The sequence below is a fragment of the Ahaetulla prasina genome, chromosome 1, assembly GCF_028640845.1.
Source record: "Ahaetulla prasina isolate Xishuangbanna chromosome 1, ASM2864084v1, whole genome shotgun sequence".
NCBI lineage: Eukaryota > Metazoa > Chordata > Lepidosauria > Squamata > Colubridae > Ahaetulla > Ahaetulla prasina.
In genome coordinates this window covers 344,989,588-345,008,086 of record NC_080539.1, presented here as the reverse complement: position 1 = coordinate 345,008,086, position 18,499 = coordinate 344,989,588, and the positions used below count along the sequence as shown (strand labels likewise).

The window sequence follows — 18,499 nt, the reverse complement described above, 5'->3', positions numbered from 1 at the left end:
ATCTATCATTTTGGATATTGTTTCTACAGGTTTTCTAGTGCTTCACACTATCTGAATACTTCCCTTTTCCAACCAGTACTGTATAAAAGATGCATACATTCTTTTGCAGATATATTCCCATTCTTAAGTAGTGACAAATTACTTGTCACACTTCATTTAACCAGCCATTAATCTGAAGTGGCTTATGTTTCTTTAACCATATGCATCATGATTTCCTTCTCATCCACAATATAGCATTTATAACTTTTGCTATTCATACAGCAGCAAGACTCTTGCAGTTACAATTTAGAATAGCAGAACTTTGAATTGTGTAGTAGAGATTACAGGTAGTTCTTGACATACAACCAGTTATTTGCAACTGTTCCAAGTTAGGACAGAATCCATCAAACGTACTTATGACCTGGTTCCAAAGTTTGGATAGGTGCCCCACATGACTGCATTTTAGGCACTGGGCAACCAGCCCACATTTAAGGTCATTTGCTTAACAACAATGTTCAATTAATAACCATAGCATTCGCTTAATAACTATGATGATTCATTTAATGGCAATAAAAAAGTTGCAAAAATGAGTCGATCACGTGATAACCTGCTTTATGACTGCCAGGACTTATAACCATAATTGTACTAGATCTATCACTATTGAAAGTTGAGGTTGTATCATCAACTAGTATCAATGGAAAATTTATTAAATAAGATGACGAATACAATTCAATGGTGATAATACAAGTATAAGTCAAACGGAAGTTATACTAATTTGATGAGCAGCCATCAAATGATATGTTATTCACAAAGAAGATGCTCACAGATTTTTTACTTCTATTTTAAGTTACAATGTTACAATTCCATTTGCCATTTTCAAATACTGCTATGAAATTTCTTCAAATTCTGTTTAATTATAGAAACCAAGACAATAATTCCCTATCTGCACACATAAGCAAACGTTAAATCTTAGGTTCAAATAAAAGACTCTAGTTTTTAAGAACAGCAGCCAGACCCACTTATTTTTCTAAACCGTTTATTTGAACTGGATTAATTATGTCAACTAGCAGCATTGTATCAAGCAGAAATTAGGGTTAGGGTTGTTTCTCTTTTGTTTGGGTGTGTATGTGTGTGTGAGAGAGACATGCCAGCAAAGTGAAATTAGGCATTTTTTGAATTTTTGACACACTGAACCAAAAATTTCATCATCACTGTAATAAGTGAAGAATGAAAAATAATTAAAGGCTTTTTAGGTCTAATTCTCAATTAAAACCTAAATCACAGTAAGTGCAAGGTTGGATGATTGATGTGAGCAAAAAATAATAGAAGCAGAAGGACCTGAACATCCAGAATTTTCTAAGCAAACACCCAATGCTACACCTTTCTACATCCCACAAGCTATACCAAGCTTCTTCTAAGACTCCACCAAAACTCTATCTCTTTCAGAAGCAAAAAGTTTAAAAATTAGCAAACTCTAAAACAGTCATACAATAAAATATTGAAATACCCTGTTCCCCAAACATGAAGATTAGATTAGTACTATATAATCTCAAAATTATACTTCATAATTTCCTCTGCAACTCGCCTCTTAAGCCATTTTTTTTCTATGAGGGGAAAAACTAAACACACATTTTCTAGATTTCTAAATCTCCAAATCATTAGCAATTTTTAATCTCTCTCAGAGGAATCTTGCTTTAATTCAGGTTTCTAGTGAATCTATTCTAATTGGCCTGTCAGGATAGGATCTTTACTAAATCCAATCTACAAATAATCAAGTTTATAAAATATTTTTTTTTGTTTGTTTTTTTGTTTACATTTATACCCCGCCCTTCTCCGAAGACTCAGGGCGGCTTACAGTGTATAAGGCAATCCTATTACAGCTGCAATCCTATATAATTATATTTAAATATCCTTCCTCCTTATGCCATTATCTCATCCACGTTGAGGCCTCTCTGTTTCATCTATTGCTGCTAGCCATCCACAAAAATATTTCAGAAAAAAATAACTTGGAAGATCTGATTTTTCAAACAGTCCATAGGAAGAGGAATCAAAATTGAAAATATGGCAGACAGAGGATTGTAATGCAAGCTGTTCCTCTTTTGAAACTGCAATGAATTATTAAAACATGTACAAAACAGGCAGAGCTTGCTGTACCCATCATTCTGCTGATTTTGACATACACATATCCCGTGGATGCCACTATTTTCAAATATCCCAACTAGTTACTAAATTTGTTTCGTGGACATCATGATTATAGATCTTCATGTCACCAGTAACAGCATACTCTTTAACACTGAAAATATCTGAGCAAAATCTAGAGCCTGTTTGTATATGATATTCACAGCCTTCATTACATGGATACAAACCACCATGTGGTTATAAGTAATTATTTCCTGTAATTAGAAACTGGGATTCCCTATGGTTTTCTGGAAACATACTTTGTTGGGAAAAGCTGTTTTGCTACTAGCTGTGTGAAAAAGACTTTGATCAAATGCCTCAACAGAATTATGACAACTAAATATTGATGACACCCCCCTCCAATTCTGATTCCAAAATATAACCATATTTTACTGCAATTGAATGTGTGTGTGTGTCTATACACATACTAGCTGAATACCCATGCTCTGCTAAAAAACTATGTGATCGGGCTTGCCCCACAGAAGCCTACCCTATCCTATCCTATCCCCCTTTTCTCCCTCAGCCTTGCCCCACAGAAATGTTTCCTATCCTATTCCCCTTCTCTCTCTCAGCCTTGCCCCACAGAAGCCTTCCCTATCCTATCCCCTGCTTCCTGCTGTGAAAGTAAAACTGAAAATGAAACTCCTCTCCTGCTTGTGTTTTGTATTTGGAACAGATTTCTTTTCAGGTGGGGAGGGGAAGTAGAACTCCTTAGCATCAGAGCGTGTTAATAATAATATAGGAAATATTAATGCTCTGATGGTCATTTCGAAAAATCCTTTCTTAGTGAGCACCTAGAAGCCAAGTGGAACATACTTGGCAAATTTCAAGTTTGTAGGCTTTACAGTTCTGGAGATTTTGTGATTATGGCATGAGTGGTTTTCACTTTTATATATAGAGATATATGCAACTTTGGTAACCAATTCATTAGCAAGTTGTAAATAATAAGGAAATATGGTTATCCTTTGTTGAAATTGCATAGAATTTATACACCCATATACACATTCAATGTATGTACCCTTACATATACATTTTTTTTATTTTTGCATTACTTTCCCTCCCTTTTGCTGTTGCTGTTTTTTCTATCCTTTTCTTTTCAGTTTTATAAAATAAGGGCAAAAAATATCGTTCTTTAATATAGATCTCAACAGGGAATAGAGGCAACAATTTTGGTTTTATATTCGCATAAATACTAACCAAATCCTAGTTCACCAAGGGATTCTGAAGTCTTTAAAATGAAGCAGATATTCTATACATTAGAAAAATGAAATGATATACGTAACAAAATTCCGTCAACAGAAGAGCACCAATACAAATACTTGCTTACTGATCTCTACATTTTTCAGCATTTCATTTAAATTATGGAGTCCCTACCACCAGAAGACATTTACTTATTATATGCAACATAAAAAATAATCAACTTTTATAATATACACAATCATTTAAAATGCATTTCTACTCAAAATAGAATTGTTAAATTCTTAAAACTTAGCATATTTAAAGTAAGCATATTATGCAAATTTCATTATCTTAAAACTGCAGGAGATACTGTATGTTTGCTGAACACACAAAATGTTTGACTGATTTGAAATACTCACTTCATAAAATAGGGTTTTCAGGCAGCAAAACATCACCCACAAGTGTTATCTGTCCCTCTCTAGTGGCTACAGCTAATCACTGCAACTTGCAGAAGATATTCGGAGCATCCCAAATGACAAAGCTTATGAGAAACTTCTTTATGAGACATGAGTAAGAAAACTGGTGAAAGGTATTGGTGGATAGTAAACAAAATTAAATGGAAGAGAGCCATCACTTGAAAGCAACATAGTCAAGTAATACCTTCCTAATGTTTGTCAGGCCATAACAATTAATCAGCACACCAAAACAAAGAAACAGGAAACAAAATACAAGTTTCTTGTCAGTACATCAGTTAGCAGATACACCAGTCAATTGTCTTGTACACTCAAGCCCTAAAGGGAAACCAGATTCTCTTTCTGCTTGTTTTTCATGTACAACTGTGAAAGAAGTATATGACCTCAAAAGAAAGGGCCTTCTCAGTTGTGGCTTTATGAGATGTCTACAATTTACGAGATGTCTACTTAAAGGAAGCCTGATGCCCACACTGGCAGTTTTTAATGCTGAAATAAGCCTTTCTTTTTCTTTAACTATTTTCTTCAAATAATTTTTATGGGCTTTATTTTAGGTGACCATATTATATTGAGATATATGTTTTTATATAATTCTACTATATTCTTTTTTTGGTATATATTAGCATATTGCATTATTTTTAATATTTTAAGAAACTTACATTTGCCTTTATCAGCAGGAAGATTAGAAATGAAACACATTAAACTAAGTAAGTTATTTATAGATTATACACAGTGATCTGAAAGCTAACTTGTGTGTCTCTAAAAATGAATGGACTTTGGCAAGCTAAGAACCCTTCAGTGTTTATAAAAACATAGTGATATCCTCCTCCAAAGTGGGATAGAAAGTGGAATTCAAAAGCAGAGAAAGCGAACAGTTTCTTGATTCCTGAGCATTACCCCTGGGGGTGTTCAGAAAAGACTGAACCATTAAGAAATAGATTTTATTTGACTGGGCTTAGGAATTCATGCACAGTGCCTTAAACAGCATGGGAGAACTGGAACCAGTACAGTTGGCAGGGAACATATAGGTAGGCACGTGAGGGACCTTCACTGTGAAGTTGGTAATACAGATATCACTGTTGCTTATTGTTAATTGACAATGTAAAATAATGATCTAATCTTGAAAATAGCAAAGCATAGACTTTTTATTTATTTTGAAAGGGCTGGTTATCATTTCCTTTTAAAGTTTGCATTTGCAACCATATTTTAAAAAATGGATGACAAAGATTTTAACACGACATTCAGCTACAAAGAATTTGTTAAGTGCAGATGCAATAGACTGTTAAAGGATCACACTTTTGGCTATTTATAGTGAAATAGAAAAAGAAGCTCCTTATCAAAAGTAATTGGCAAATTAAAAAAAAAAGAGTCTAGGTGAATCTAGCAAAGCTATTCTGTCAATCTAAGTGCTTGTCCTTTTTAAATATTTGATCATTTAACAACACAGCATCTTCAGACTTCCCTATCAACTTATTAAAATTGGATTTTAAAATATATTACATTATATACTTAGATTTTCAAATAGTTTTTGACAAAACTCCTTACCTAAGGAGTTAACCTATTAATATTCATAGAGGATAGATTTTCATACCAGTTAAAGCGCAAGAAGCATAGATCCACAACTAATAAATACTGGTATATAAAGTTTGAGATATTAAATAATTTAGGTTATTAAAAAATCACTAAATTACTATATGGCAAATGAAATATGTTAAGCAGGTTGTACACTGAGACAAAAATTCCACCTTCTTAAAACCAACTTGTATAGTTGGTACACTACTAACTTCTAGGAGATGGGCTTAGAGAGACCACATATTGCAGCAAATTACACCACAAGAGCCAGTGAGATACTAAAATTGCTGGAGTAGAATAGTTTATTTTTCAGAGTTTGGGAATTTTAATGATAAAACAAAGGGTGAGGGATTTAATGACCAAATCAGAGTCCAAATTTTTTCCATACTTTGAAGAGAGCCTTCTGTGTTTGACATTAAGAGTCTTGTACAACACAAAAAGTATTCCTTTGATTTAAAATGATGTAGAGGCATATACCATATTTCATCAATAGATCAAGTAAGATCACATGAAGAATGGAAACAGGAACTGGGCATGGCTAGTCTAGTGAAGAGAAGGACCAGGGGAGACATGATAGCAGTATTCCAATATTTGAGGGGCTGCCACAGAGAGGAAGGGGTCAAGCTATTTTCCAAGGCACCCAAAGGCCAGACAAAGAATAATGGATGAAAACTGATCAAGGAGAGATTCAATCTAGAAACAAACAGAAATTTTCTAACAGTAAGAACAATCAACCAACAGCTTGCCTTTGGAAATTGTGGGAGCTTCATCACTGGAGGCTTTTAAGAAGAGATTGGACTGCCATTTGTCAGAAATGGTGTAGGGTCTCTTGCTTGGGAGGGGAGTTGGACTAGATGACCTACAGTATAAGGTCCTTTCCAACTTCGTTAATCTGTTATTCTGAACCTAAAAATAAATGATTATGTGTATCGTATTTGAAATCAGCCTGGAATTTGTAACTAATTCTTCTGCAAGATAAATTCAGAGACATAGATTTCCAATTAAGAATTTGATTCTATACTGGCAGTGCTCACTTACCAACCATTAAGTCATTAAGTAAAATGTCGCTGACTTATGGCATTGGTTCTGGTTGTGTTCATGAAACGAATCACTGTGAATCATTAAACACAACTTCACATGACCATGACTTGCAACTTCCTGCTGGCTTCCCCATTGACTATCAGAAGCCACTTGTATCACAAATGATGATCACATGACTACAGGATGCCGCAACTGTTCTAAACATGCGCCAGTGCCAAACACATGAATCACAATCATGTGACTGCAGAGAGGTTGCAATGGTTGTAATTTTGAAATCAGACATACCATATTTTTCGATATATAAGATGCACCACAGTATAAGATGCACCTTAATTTTTGGGGAGGAAAACAAGAAAAAAAGAATTCTGCCTCTGCCTACCAGCATCAAGATCAGCCGCGTCCACACTTCCACTTGATTTTGATAACGAGCAGTACAGATCTTTTCATCTGTTTTAAACAAACCCTATCACTCTACAGTGCATTTAACTGGCATGAGTGGAGTGGGGGATGATTTTCATGGGGGCAGAAGAGGGACCTGGCACCGAAGGCTCTGCTCTGTAGATGCCCCCCTCTTCCTACCTATAGCTTTGGGGGGAGGGTCAGAGCACAGCCTGAGGAACAAACCTCTTCTGGATGGTGGGGGAAATCTGCCCAGCAGCTTCAGCAAACAAGGCGGGCCCCACGGTTCACAGCTGGTCACCCTTCTGGCTGCCCAGCGGGCACCTCAGGCCAGACAATGGTCACGATGACTTCACTCCCCAGCAACGTGAGGAGCCACTGCTGCCGCCACCGCCTAAGCCCTCTCTATACCCAGGAGCCGAGCCGAGCGGGAGCCCCTAAAGTGAAACGTTCCTCCGCGAACCGTGGGGCCCAACTTGTTTGCCGAAGCTGCTGGGCAGATTCCCCCACCCCTACCATCCTAAAGAGGTTTGTTCCTCTTCAGGACAGGCTGTGCATTTGGCATATAAGACACACCCAGATTTTCACCCTTTTTTGGAGGGTAAAAAGGTGTGTCTTATACACCGAAAAATAAGTAAATCACATTTTTCAATGCCATTGTAATTTTGAATGGTCACAAGTGGCCACAAGTAAGCAAGTACAACCTGTAAAGACCTGTAAAAATCTTCCCATTCCTTGTTCATATTAAATCACATTTTCTGAAATCAACAATGATCTCTTTAGTTTTTCAAATGTTTAAAACAAGACTGTTTTTATTACACTTGTTCACCGCTCTACCTCCTTGCGGTAATTGTCGTCCTGAATAAGGCCCATTACTATTGTATCATCCGGATACTTCACAATATGGTTGGTGACAGACCTTGCACAACAGTCATGGGTCAACAGGGTGAACAACAGCAGATTTAAGACACAGCCCTGAGGAGAACCTGTGCCCAAGAAAATGGTGTTAGAAATATTAGTCCCAACTTGCACATACTGGGGCCTATCAACAAGACAATCAAGAATCCAGTTGCGCAAAGGAGTATTAAAGCCTAAAAGGCCCAGTTTGTCTACTACCATATTGGCGAGCCTATGGCACACATACCACAGGTGGCATGGCACATAGAGCCATATCTGTGGGCACGCAAGAGTTGCCCTAACTCAGCTCCAGCACACATGCGCACACCTGCCAACTGAATTTAGGCCTTCCAGACCCACCATTGAGAAACAGGCTGTTTCCAGCCTCTGGGGGGGGAGGCCATTTTCACCCTCCGTAGGCTCCTAGAAAGCCTCTGGAGCCTGGGGAAAGAGAAAAATGGGCCTTTCAGTCCCACCGGAAGTCAGGAAACGGGCTGTTTCCAGTCTCCATAGGGCTTCTGGGGGCGGGGGGGGAAGCTGTTTTCGATCTCCCCAGGCTCCAAAAAAGTCTCTGGAGCCTGGAGAGGCAAAAAACTGGCCTACTGGGCCCACTGTGCCATCACATGCCAAAAGCGGGAGGAGCAGGGCACACTGAATTATGGGTGTGGGCATGTGCGCAACTCCCCCCCACCCCCCACACTATCCCCGCTTTTGGCATGCGATGGCAAAAAGATTAGCCATCACTGGTCTACTAGATGCAGAGGAATGATTGTATTAAATGCCAAACTGAGGTGGAACCACTATAGGCCTGAAGTAACAGAATTGAAGGCAGCATTTTCCCTCCCTCCCACTTATGCCGAAAAGAATGAAGACAGAGCTATTTTCTAATATTCTTTTGTTTTCCCAACTTTAAATTTTGCTAAGTGTCATGTTCTTTCTCTGTAGGTGACCTGCTGGAAGATCAGTAAAGTCCCAGAAAAATAGAAGAGAGTAAATATTCCTAAATTTTAAAAAGGAAAGGAGGAGGATAAGGAAATTTACAGATTTTCAGTTTAACATCCATATTGGGCAATTTTTTTAAGCAGATAGTTAAAATAGATGATAGAGTCAACTGTGAACATTTAGGTAACAATGCAACAATTAAGAAGAGCCACCATGGGTCTGTCACAAAAATGTTAAGTCACATAAGCGTTATCTCTTCCTTTGAGAGAGAATTGCAAGTTTAATAGATTTGAGAATGCCACTGACATACTGTAGAATATCTTAACCTCACCAAAGCATTCAATAAAATATTTTATAATGTCTTAATAAAATTAATTAAAAATTAATAAAATGATACAATATAAGCCAGATGATAAATCTGTTAGATGGCTTCATAACTGACTGAACCTTCATATCCAGAAAATACTGACATATGGCTCTACAACAGATTACAGATAATACTGAATGAAATGTCCTAGAGTATACATTTTTATTAATTACTTGGGTTGAGGAAATGATTATCAAAATGTGCAGATGACACAAAAATTGGAGAAGTAGCTAATTCTTCAGAAGAAAAAGCAAAGATTTAAAAGATATACATAAGTTCATACAGAAACAACTATGATGAAATTTAAGGTGAAAAATGTAAAGTTCTGCATCTGGGGAAAAAAGCAGAAGTCATAATTAAAGATAGTCCTTGATTCAAGACCAGTTCTTTAACTGAAAAGCACTTCTAGCTGTTGTAAAATGTCACACATACCTTGTGATCACATGTCATAATTTGCAAAGTTTTTTCCAGTTTCCACCCATTTAGGAGAATAGATTACAACTATTACTTACAATTTACAACTCTATAAATTCACTTAATGACCACTGTAAAAATGGTTGCAAAAAGGGATTGATCATGTGTGTGCCTCAATGTACAACTGACACAGCTTACGACCAAACTTCTGGTCCAATTGTGGTCATAAGTTGAAGGCTATTAATATGTCTGTGAGTTAAGTATCGGCTTAGATTGATACGTTGTTGATACAATAACACTTTATTAGCAAGAACAAGTAATGAGCAACTTGGTGACGGCTCCAGACCTAAGCAGCAAAACAAACCCAACTGACAACTGCTTAAAAAGGAACTGTCAAAACATACGAACTAATAGGAGCTAGTATAGTTGCCGGCATCTCAGCCAATGAGAGTGGTAGGCAACTATCCAGCTGAGATGCAGTCGTTATTATAGGGACATAACAGCTACCTTACAGTATAAGAGGAATTTGCCTGGGCTGTAGTGGTAGCAATTATGAAAAGAATCAGAAACTGGACTTGACCCAACAATATGATGCTAAAAAGACAAATTTTGTTTTGAATACATTATCAGGAACTTGAAAAACTCAATTCTACTTCTGTTCGGCCTCATTTGGGATACTGTGTCCAGTTTTCTACAGACCTTCTTGCAGCATTCTTACCAGACAGAAATATTCAACGTTAACACAAAAACAATCTATAAATGAAATGTGGCTCCTTTAGAAAAATCTTTCTTTCCAACTCTCATATGGAATAAACATTAATCTCTTTATCACTTCTTTTAGCAGCACCAATTAAAGATGTGAAGAGTCACAAAAGGCTCTGAAAAAAAATGAGGAAAATGAAAATAATATACATTCATATACTTCTATTCCGAGTCTAGATTTATTAATTTTCATAACTTTCCACGAACATGTTCTGCTAGAAAGTGTTAAAATCAGCATAACTAGATCTTCTGAGCTTATCTAAAAGATTTCATCACTAAATAAAATTCTGATAAGTAGTTCAATCAAAATACTTATTCATTCTGCCCATTTTCCTATCATAGGATCCAGAGGTGGTATTCACTTACCTTCCCTACCAGTTTGCAAATGTGTGTGCGCGCCGCACATCGCTCACATGCACTATCTTTGCACATGCGCAAGGCCTTCTGTGCATGCGCAGAGCCTCAAAAACATGAAAAAATGGGATGTCATGATGTCCACGTGGGTGGGCGGGGCATCCCACAGTCGGCCTTAACGAGTTCGCCCGATTCAGATAGAACCAGCTAAATACCACCACTGATGGCGTCTTTCATTTGAGCAATTAATATTACTCTGATATCATAAAAGAAATATTTCATGATAATGAAAATTGAATACAATATAATTTTAAGAATATCAAACATACATTTTATGAACGGGAATCCTGAAGTAAACTTATTTTTACAACACAAGAGTTAATATAGAGATTCAACAGTCTTTATAAGTTCAATAGCCTTCATTTGATAGATGAATTCTTCAGGTGACATAATTATACCTGCCGCCAATACAATTATTAACTCTTTAAATATATAATGTTCTACCTAAATCAATGAAGTCCTGGCAGGTAGTCAATAATTCAAGTTAACATTCTAGAATTAAAACGTAAAATGGTCTATCAAACCTGCATACCTGTACAAATTACTCATTGAATAAATCATAGTTCTAGTGTAAAAATTGTCATCAAGTACTTCTGATATGTATTTAGTTTATTAGTAAATGACTTTTTTTTACAAATTTGTGCCAAAAACCTGAAATTTTTTTATGCCCTAAATCTGCAAATCTCAATTAGTAAACATTTCCGCAGACATTAAGAAATTAAACCAAATTAATTTAGCAATACACAGACTGAATTATAAATGAGTATACAATTTAATTTTTAATCATGAATGCAGAGTCCCCCATCATATGAACAGTAATGCAGAACTACATTATTTCAACAACTGTTACCACAACCCAGTTAGGTAGGTTGTATGTTTTGAACATTGAAGAAATGATCAACAGTATTACTAAATATTTATTCACCTTTGTGCAATGTAATGGTAGTATTGAGAAATCAGAAACATTCTCTTATCCCAACAATTCAATAGAGAGATTTGAGAAATTATAAAAAGTATGTAACTCAGAACTTATATTATCTGTGTGATGTAGAATTTTATATGAATAATTGCATATTAAGTAGGTAACTCATAGAATTCCTAAGCAGTATTTTTTAAATTTAAAGTCTAGCACTCAAGGTTTTTCAAGCTCATTTTGTCCATGATCAAATATCCCATTTAATTATAAAATACAGTTCTATATTTTAACTTGTTAGAAAGGAATCTAATGTACACAAATGTCTTGTAGGATTGGAGAGGAAAACAAGCCTTTTTAAATAAATAACTATTCTATGAAGTCGAGAATACCTCTTATGAAAAATGTGGCATGTTTTTCTAACAATTACAAAACAAATCAATGTTCTTTACTACCCAGTTGCACAAGGACTGGACACATACAAATATACTTCCCCTTTTAAATCATGATAAGAAATTTCCTGATCATCACTGCTTCCACATTAAAAATGATTCTGCTTATGGGATGGTTAGTTTGTTTTAATTCAAATTCAAATTAATAATTTTTATTAATATAGGCATCCTTAGGGTGCCGTCAGCCAAACAATGCCGGCTGGCAGCTCCTAGGGGAAAAGCATTCTCGGTGGGGCACCTGCCCTGTGGAATGAACTACCTGTGGGGCTATACATACTCCCTGACCTCTGGACCTTTAAGCGCGAGCTCAAGACTTTCTTATTTCATCGAGCAGGGCTGGCCTAATGGGAATTTTAATGGGGTTTTATAGGGTTTTTATAATTTTATTTTATTATTTTTTAACTTTTTAGCCAAATTGAATTAGATTTTTAGTGATATATTGTTTTAATTGTTGTGTTACTGTTTTATTCTGGCTGTATACCGCCCTGAGTCTTCGGAGAAGGGCGGTATAAAAATATAAATAATAAATAAATAAATAAATAAATATTTTTTAAAATTAATAAAAATAATCCACCTTCTCAAAAAACTGTTGGCATTGCAATACTTGGAAAGTGTGCTCAGTTATAAAATGAGCATCTTCTATACAGAAGGTTCCATATTAAATTCCTAGTATTTGTAACAATCCATAAATTATTTATAATAATTAGGTCGTAATAGTTTAGAATATTGCTTAGGCCTTATAAATCTGTGAAGCAAGACTTTTCTAATTATTACCACCCCCTCTTCTCTTATATAATTTCTCTAGTCTCAATCACCATTTGATCAGTCAAATTGCAACTTTTTTTTGACCCAATATAAGGAAAATCAGCTCCGTTACTTTCTAAATATTTTAGTTTTGGTAGATTTATGTAAAATTCAAGTGTCACATGGAATTTTATGCTGAAACTTTAAACAATACTTAATACTCAAATCCAATATTGTTTCATTTAAAACAAGACATAAAAACCAATCAAAATTGATAGAAATCAAATATTTTAAAGCAAGAACGTTGATTGCAGTGTTTTGGTAGAGCAATGCAAAGAGTATCACAAAAGGTATTTTGTAAGCGAAGCGCTCTCCTCAAAATATTAAAATAATGAGTTGGTCCTAACAGAAGTGTTTTCTACACATATGTGTGCACATAGCGAAAACTGGTGAAAGCCTACAAAGCAAATACAATAGGATTTTCAGAGGATCTGGCTACTTTGTCTTAGGACATACTATATAGCACTAGGAAAGGACAACATATCCTTTACCTCTCTTCTCCAATATCTGAAGTTTTTTTAAAAAGTAGACAAGTTGATTGATCTTGAGTTTGAGTAAAGACCCAACCTCTCTCTATCAACAAGGTATGTTCATAAGTCCAATACAAACCAATTCTGCCATACAAAGTCACAATTATCAGGCTACTTTCACTACCATGAGATACATATAAACTTTTTTTTTCTATTTGACTCTAGCAAAATGAAAATGATCTTTGTTCAATTACAATCTACACCTTGCTCTTTGTAAATGAACTAAATAACCAGATGGAAGAGAAAATGTGAGCAGCTGTTGAACAAAATGAAGATAGGTTCAAATAACCAAAACAGAATGTTCTAATACCTATTTGCCATATTTACAAAATATAACATGTAGTGAGAACTATACTTTTCCATAGGCTGAAATGTTTGCCAGTAAAATTGCACCCAGAATAGAAAACAAACATTCACCATAGTTTTATATTTTTCACACATTTTCCTCTCTAATTAAATTACAAATTTATTAAAGATTAAATGTTTAAAAATAGATGTTATAATAAAGCAGTAATTTACAAATCTTGCACTTCCTGCAAAAATAGCAGCTATTTTACAAGCAGAGGTGAGCCTGCAATATTCCTGATTCATAGGTATATGCCTGTCAGGCTTAAAGAACAGCATACCTGAATACATACATATAAATATTCAAATTTACTAACACAATAGTAAATGTGCATACAAATAGACTGTGTATAACCAATGTTTCTCAATACGTAAAAGGGCTACAAAGCCTTACCTTTTAGCAGAGGCAGTGGAGTTAACTCAATAGGCTTGCCCTGAGACCGAAACTGGGAGGAGCTTTGCGACCTCTTCTGCCTAGCTTTTCTGACGGACTTCCGAGAAAATCCGTCTACTTTATCCACTGATGGAGGAGTGGTTGGTGCTGAGGACATATCCCTACTGAAAAGAACAGACATTATTTCTAAGTAAAAATGAAGAAAAAAAATCCTAATCTGTCCATGTTTTACTCTCTCAGTCAGATCACAGTACCAAGTAACAGTCAACTACTGTGTATAGTTTAGTGTATCCTTCCTCAAACTGCATACCTTCCAGTTGTGTGAAATTTTATCAAGAATTCTCCAGCCAACTTGACCAATGCTGACAATTCAGGAAGGTAACCTCAATATATTTGAGGAAGAGTATTTTTAATACACTGGGCATATGTACTAACCTTTTTTAAATCCGTATTATCCTAATACAGTTCTGATTACCCTATCTTGAAAGCAACTAGTCAGATCTATCAATCAACAGTTGAACTTTTCAATGTTGTCTGGCTTTACAAGTATTTCAGTTTCCTGGGCCATGAATTTATTTTATTACCATTGTATTCTCCTTCTTCTGAGATACTCTTCAAAATTTTCCTGCATCTATTACATTCATCTGCCACTAACAGGCAGAGAAAACAAGTCTGTAATATCTTAATAGCAATAGCACTCCAATAATACACACACACACTTATATTCATTCATACATACATACATACATACATGCATGCAATACATTTTTTCTAAAATCATTATACTTTGGCAAGAGTATGTGTCTTCCAGTCATCACAATTGAAAAATTCCACATTCAAGGACACCTATCTAATAAGAGTTTATGCAAAAGTTAGACAGTTACTATATCTGCTATTATGCTACTTTTATCTTTTGCTTCACAGAAAATGGAGGGAAAACGGTAGATGATACATAACTCAATTGTCTAGTTAAACTTAAAATTAAAGCCTTTTCATCGTTACATAGCCTTCCCATCAGATAGTGATTTTCAATCAGAGGTATGCTGTTGGAACATAGAAGCTGTCTAAGTTAGCTATAGATCAAGTCTCTAAACCAATTACGTGTGCTCCCTGCACATTCAAGAACTGTCCCTCTCACAACTAATTCAGATCTGGGAGGAGCTGGTGGACCAGATTTCTACTTTTACTTTTCACATCTTATCTCTATGAGCATTATCAGTCAAGTAGCTGCTTCCTTCCTAAACCTGGTATGTGGCATATGGTCACCTTTCTCAGTGAGCCAAACATATCACTCTGCATTAGTTAAGCAAAATGTAGGGAATAGCCGGGTAAGAGGAAAATATAAATGCAGCAGTAGCATTCCAATAAGCACAAGATTATTATTTTTTCAAACTCATAACTTCATAGCAATTCCATGCTATGATCTTTTTCTCACGTTGCATGTTTTAGAGATTTTCTCCTCTACTATTTTCAGTCCATTCATGCGAAAGTATCTATTTATATAATAGCAAATACATGGAGGCTGAGGAGATTCTTAGAGTATCTTGGCATTCAGAGAAGTTTAGCTCAACCTTGCTCATATTATAAGAGAAAGATTTTGTGTGCTACCACCTTATAATGATGACAATAATGCTAAAGATGGAAAAGTAAATATAGTAAAAGAATGTCCAAATAATAAAAATAAAAATGTTTTATCTTTAAATATATATAAATATACTCCTAGAAAAAAAGTGGTCTCTTGGATTTTTTGATAGAGATGTAGGTCTGAGGCAATATATTAAATATATAATATCAAGCTTTTAAATCAAGCTGTTTTTATGCCCAAAATAGATTTTCAAGTGGTACTAAGCATAATAATAAAATTACATATTAAAAAAACTCACTAAAATCACTACAAGATTCATCTTTAGTAAATTTAATCAGGTCAATAAGACCACACAATGAGACATCTACGCAATCTTTTTAAGACAAAGGGTATTATTACCATGATGAAACACTTCTGAACACTAATTTGAATTTATCTCATCAAACTGGAAATTTGATATCTGGGTATTTATAAACATTTAGCATGACAATATAGCTATAAAATATAAGTGGGACAAACCACAATTGTGTGCATAAGAGCTATTTTTCTACTACAAAGATCACATCAACTGATGCTCAGTGGGAAAAGCAGATTTATCAAAATCAACTGCTACTTTATCAAGTCATTATTCTCAAGGCCACTATTGCATTATTTCACCAAGTTGCATAGTTTAGTATGAAAGTATAGTGATACTTGATTAGTATAATAGTTATCATTTTAACATAACATAAACAATTTATATGTAGGCTTTCTACAGGAGTATCATTGCAATCGGTATTTTTAGTTGCATGAAACCGGCACCTTATGCATACTGAGAAATGTTCTTCAAATAACAAAAGTATTACTTTAATTCCACTGGGAATCAGAAATCCCCACCAAATACTGTAACATGGACAGCACAATTCCAGCCATTAAATCCAAAAGTCCTACAAACCTTCGCCCCACCCCCACCCCAACTGTACTTAGATTAGAATCTTAGGTTCTGAATATATTAAGGATGGTTTATATTTGCACTGCCCATAACTCTTAGAATACATTATTTCCATCCCTTCAGAAATATTTTCACAGTTCCACAAAAAAAGAACCATTCACTATATTAACTGACAAGTCCTCAAGCAGATCAGTTCAGCTGCAGGATCATTGTGTCAACAAGAAGCAACACTTCTCAGCTATAAATTTAGTAACAGTTCTTCTCTCTTGCTTTATAAATTATTAAACCTCATTCTAAGTTAGCCATCCTTAGCAATAAGGATACACAAGATTGTAGAGGGGTTACCCCCTCCTTCATATCTTCTATTCTAAAATAGGACCTCATTCTTTAAAAATGGGAATAACAAATTATTCTTGAAATAACTGCCATTTATTAAGGTGAACCGCAGCATTTATCCCCACCACCGGCACCGCCGAGACAGTGCAGACATGAGAAAGATTATTTTTAAAGGAGGTGATGGAAAGATGATTACTATAAAGCAACTGATTTATCACAGACGTCAGAGATTGGGAGAAGGGGAAAATTAGGAAACGAGGTTGGAAAAAAAACATACCAAGGGCATTAAAAGGGAAGGGACCCTTTGATAACAGAAGAGACACCAATCCCGATCTGCGATCGGCTGCTCGCTATTGCCTATGCTAGATGACCCTCAAGAAGGAAGAGATCAAGTCCTAAAAGATCTCGCGTGCTGGGTTTGTACAGAAAACCCTCAGCCGCTCTTCTTCCACCGGCTCCTTTTTCTCCGCCCCCTCTCTAATAATGTCCCCCCATTTCTCCCCGTCGGCAGGCGGGTCGTCGGCTTCCCCGGCCTGGTAAGCAAGTTACCTTGATCCCTCCTGGTAGAGAATCCGGAGACAAGAAAAGGAGAGAAAAGGACGAAGTCGATCCCTGGTTGAAGCGAAGGCGGCAAGCCTAGTCGGCGCGTGTCTCTCCCTCCCTCTCTCTTTCTGCGGTGCGCTCCCTGCCGCAGAAGCAGCAGCCGCAGCCTGGTAGGCCTCGTCGGCCTCCCCAGCGCAAGACGACGTTAGCGGCGGAGTCAGGATCGGAGGCGGCAGCAGCTTCCACTCGGTCCCATGCAACGCTCCGGGCCGGGGCCTCTCCCGCCTTTCTCCTCCTGACGAGCCGACCGCCGCTTGCCAGGCCTCCTCCTCCTCCTCCTTCTTCTCCGCGGCTGCTTCTCTCACATTCCCGGCGAGTCGGCCTGGGGAAAGGAGGGGCGCTAAGCGAGCGCGGCCCGAGCTGCCTGCGGGGTGCGAGGAGGAGGAGGAGGAGGAGGGGAGGAAGAAGGCTCGGCGAAAGCTAACGAGAGGCGGCGTTCTGTTGGCGGCTGCGGCCTTCCTCTTCTTGTTCCTGGGACTGCGGGCGTTTCTGCAGCTCTCGCTGGTTTCTATTGTCAGTCAGTCAGTCACTGAGCTCCGGCCATGGCCCGCTCACTCGCGCCCTCTCCCGCTCTCTCTCGCTCGCTCGCTCTCTCTCTCCGTGGAGCGCGCACCTTCGCTCGTTCGCGCTCACGCCGTCACCCAAACCAGCCGTTCACCCTCACACCCCAACATGCTACCCTCACCGCTCCGCCTCGCGCACACGCCCACGGGCCAGAGGAGGAGGCGGAGCCGTTAGGCTGCGCGCGACGCTCCTGTCACTGAAGTACGACGCGCGGCCTCATTGGGCAAGAAAATCACTCAAACAGGCCTTCCTCCCGCCGCTCTCGCAGTGGTGTTGGATAGGCCCGCAGGGATGGTGGTGCTGATGGGTTGAGTTGAGGTTGTGGGGAGGACTGACGCCGAGAGGAGGAGGAAGAGCTCTCTGTGGGAAAGTGTACAAGGCGATTAAAAGAAAGCTGGCTTTTCGTCTATAAAATTTGAGCGGCTCTC

At 37.2% G+C, this 18,499-nt stretch overlaps 1 protein-coding gene across 1 annotated transcript in view; it reads right to left on the bottom strand.

The window, feature by feature from the left end:
- PPP2R5E (protein phosphatase 2 regulatory subunit B'epsilon) overlaps nt 1–18,197 on the bottom strand; it is an 80,438-nt gene extending 62,241 nt beyond the window's left edge. Inside the window, exons 1-2 of the mRNA XM_058162915.1 lie at nt 17,454–18,197; nt 14,053–14,216 (exon numbers count right to left, since the gene is read on the bottom strand). Coding sequence (XP_058018898.1) covers nt 14,053–14,209 — 157 coding nt within the window. The 5' untranslated portion in view covers nt 14,210–14,216; nt 17,454–18,197. The remainder of the gene's footprint in view (nt 1–14,052; nt 14,217–17,453) is intronic.
- Between the last annotated feature and the right edge of the window lie 302 nt (nt 18,198–18,499).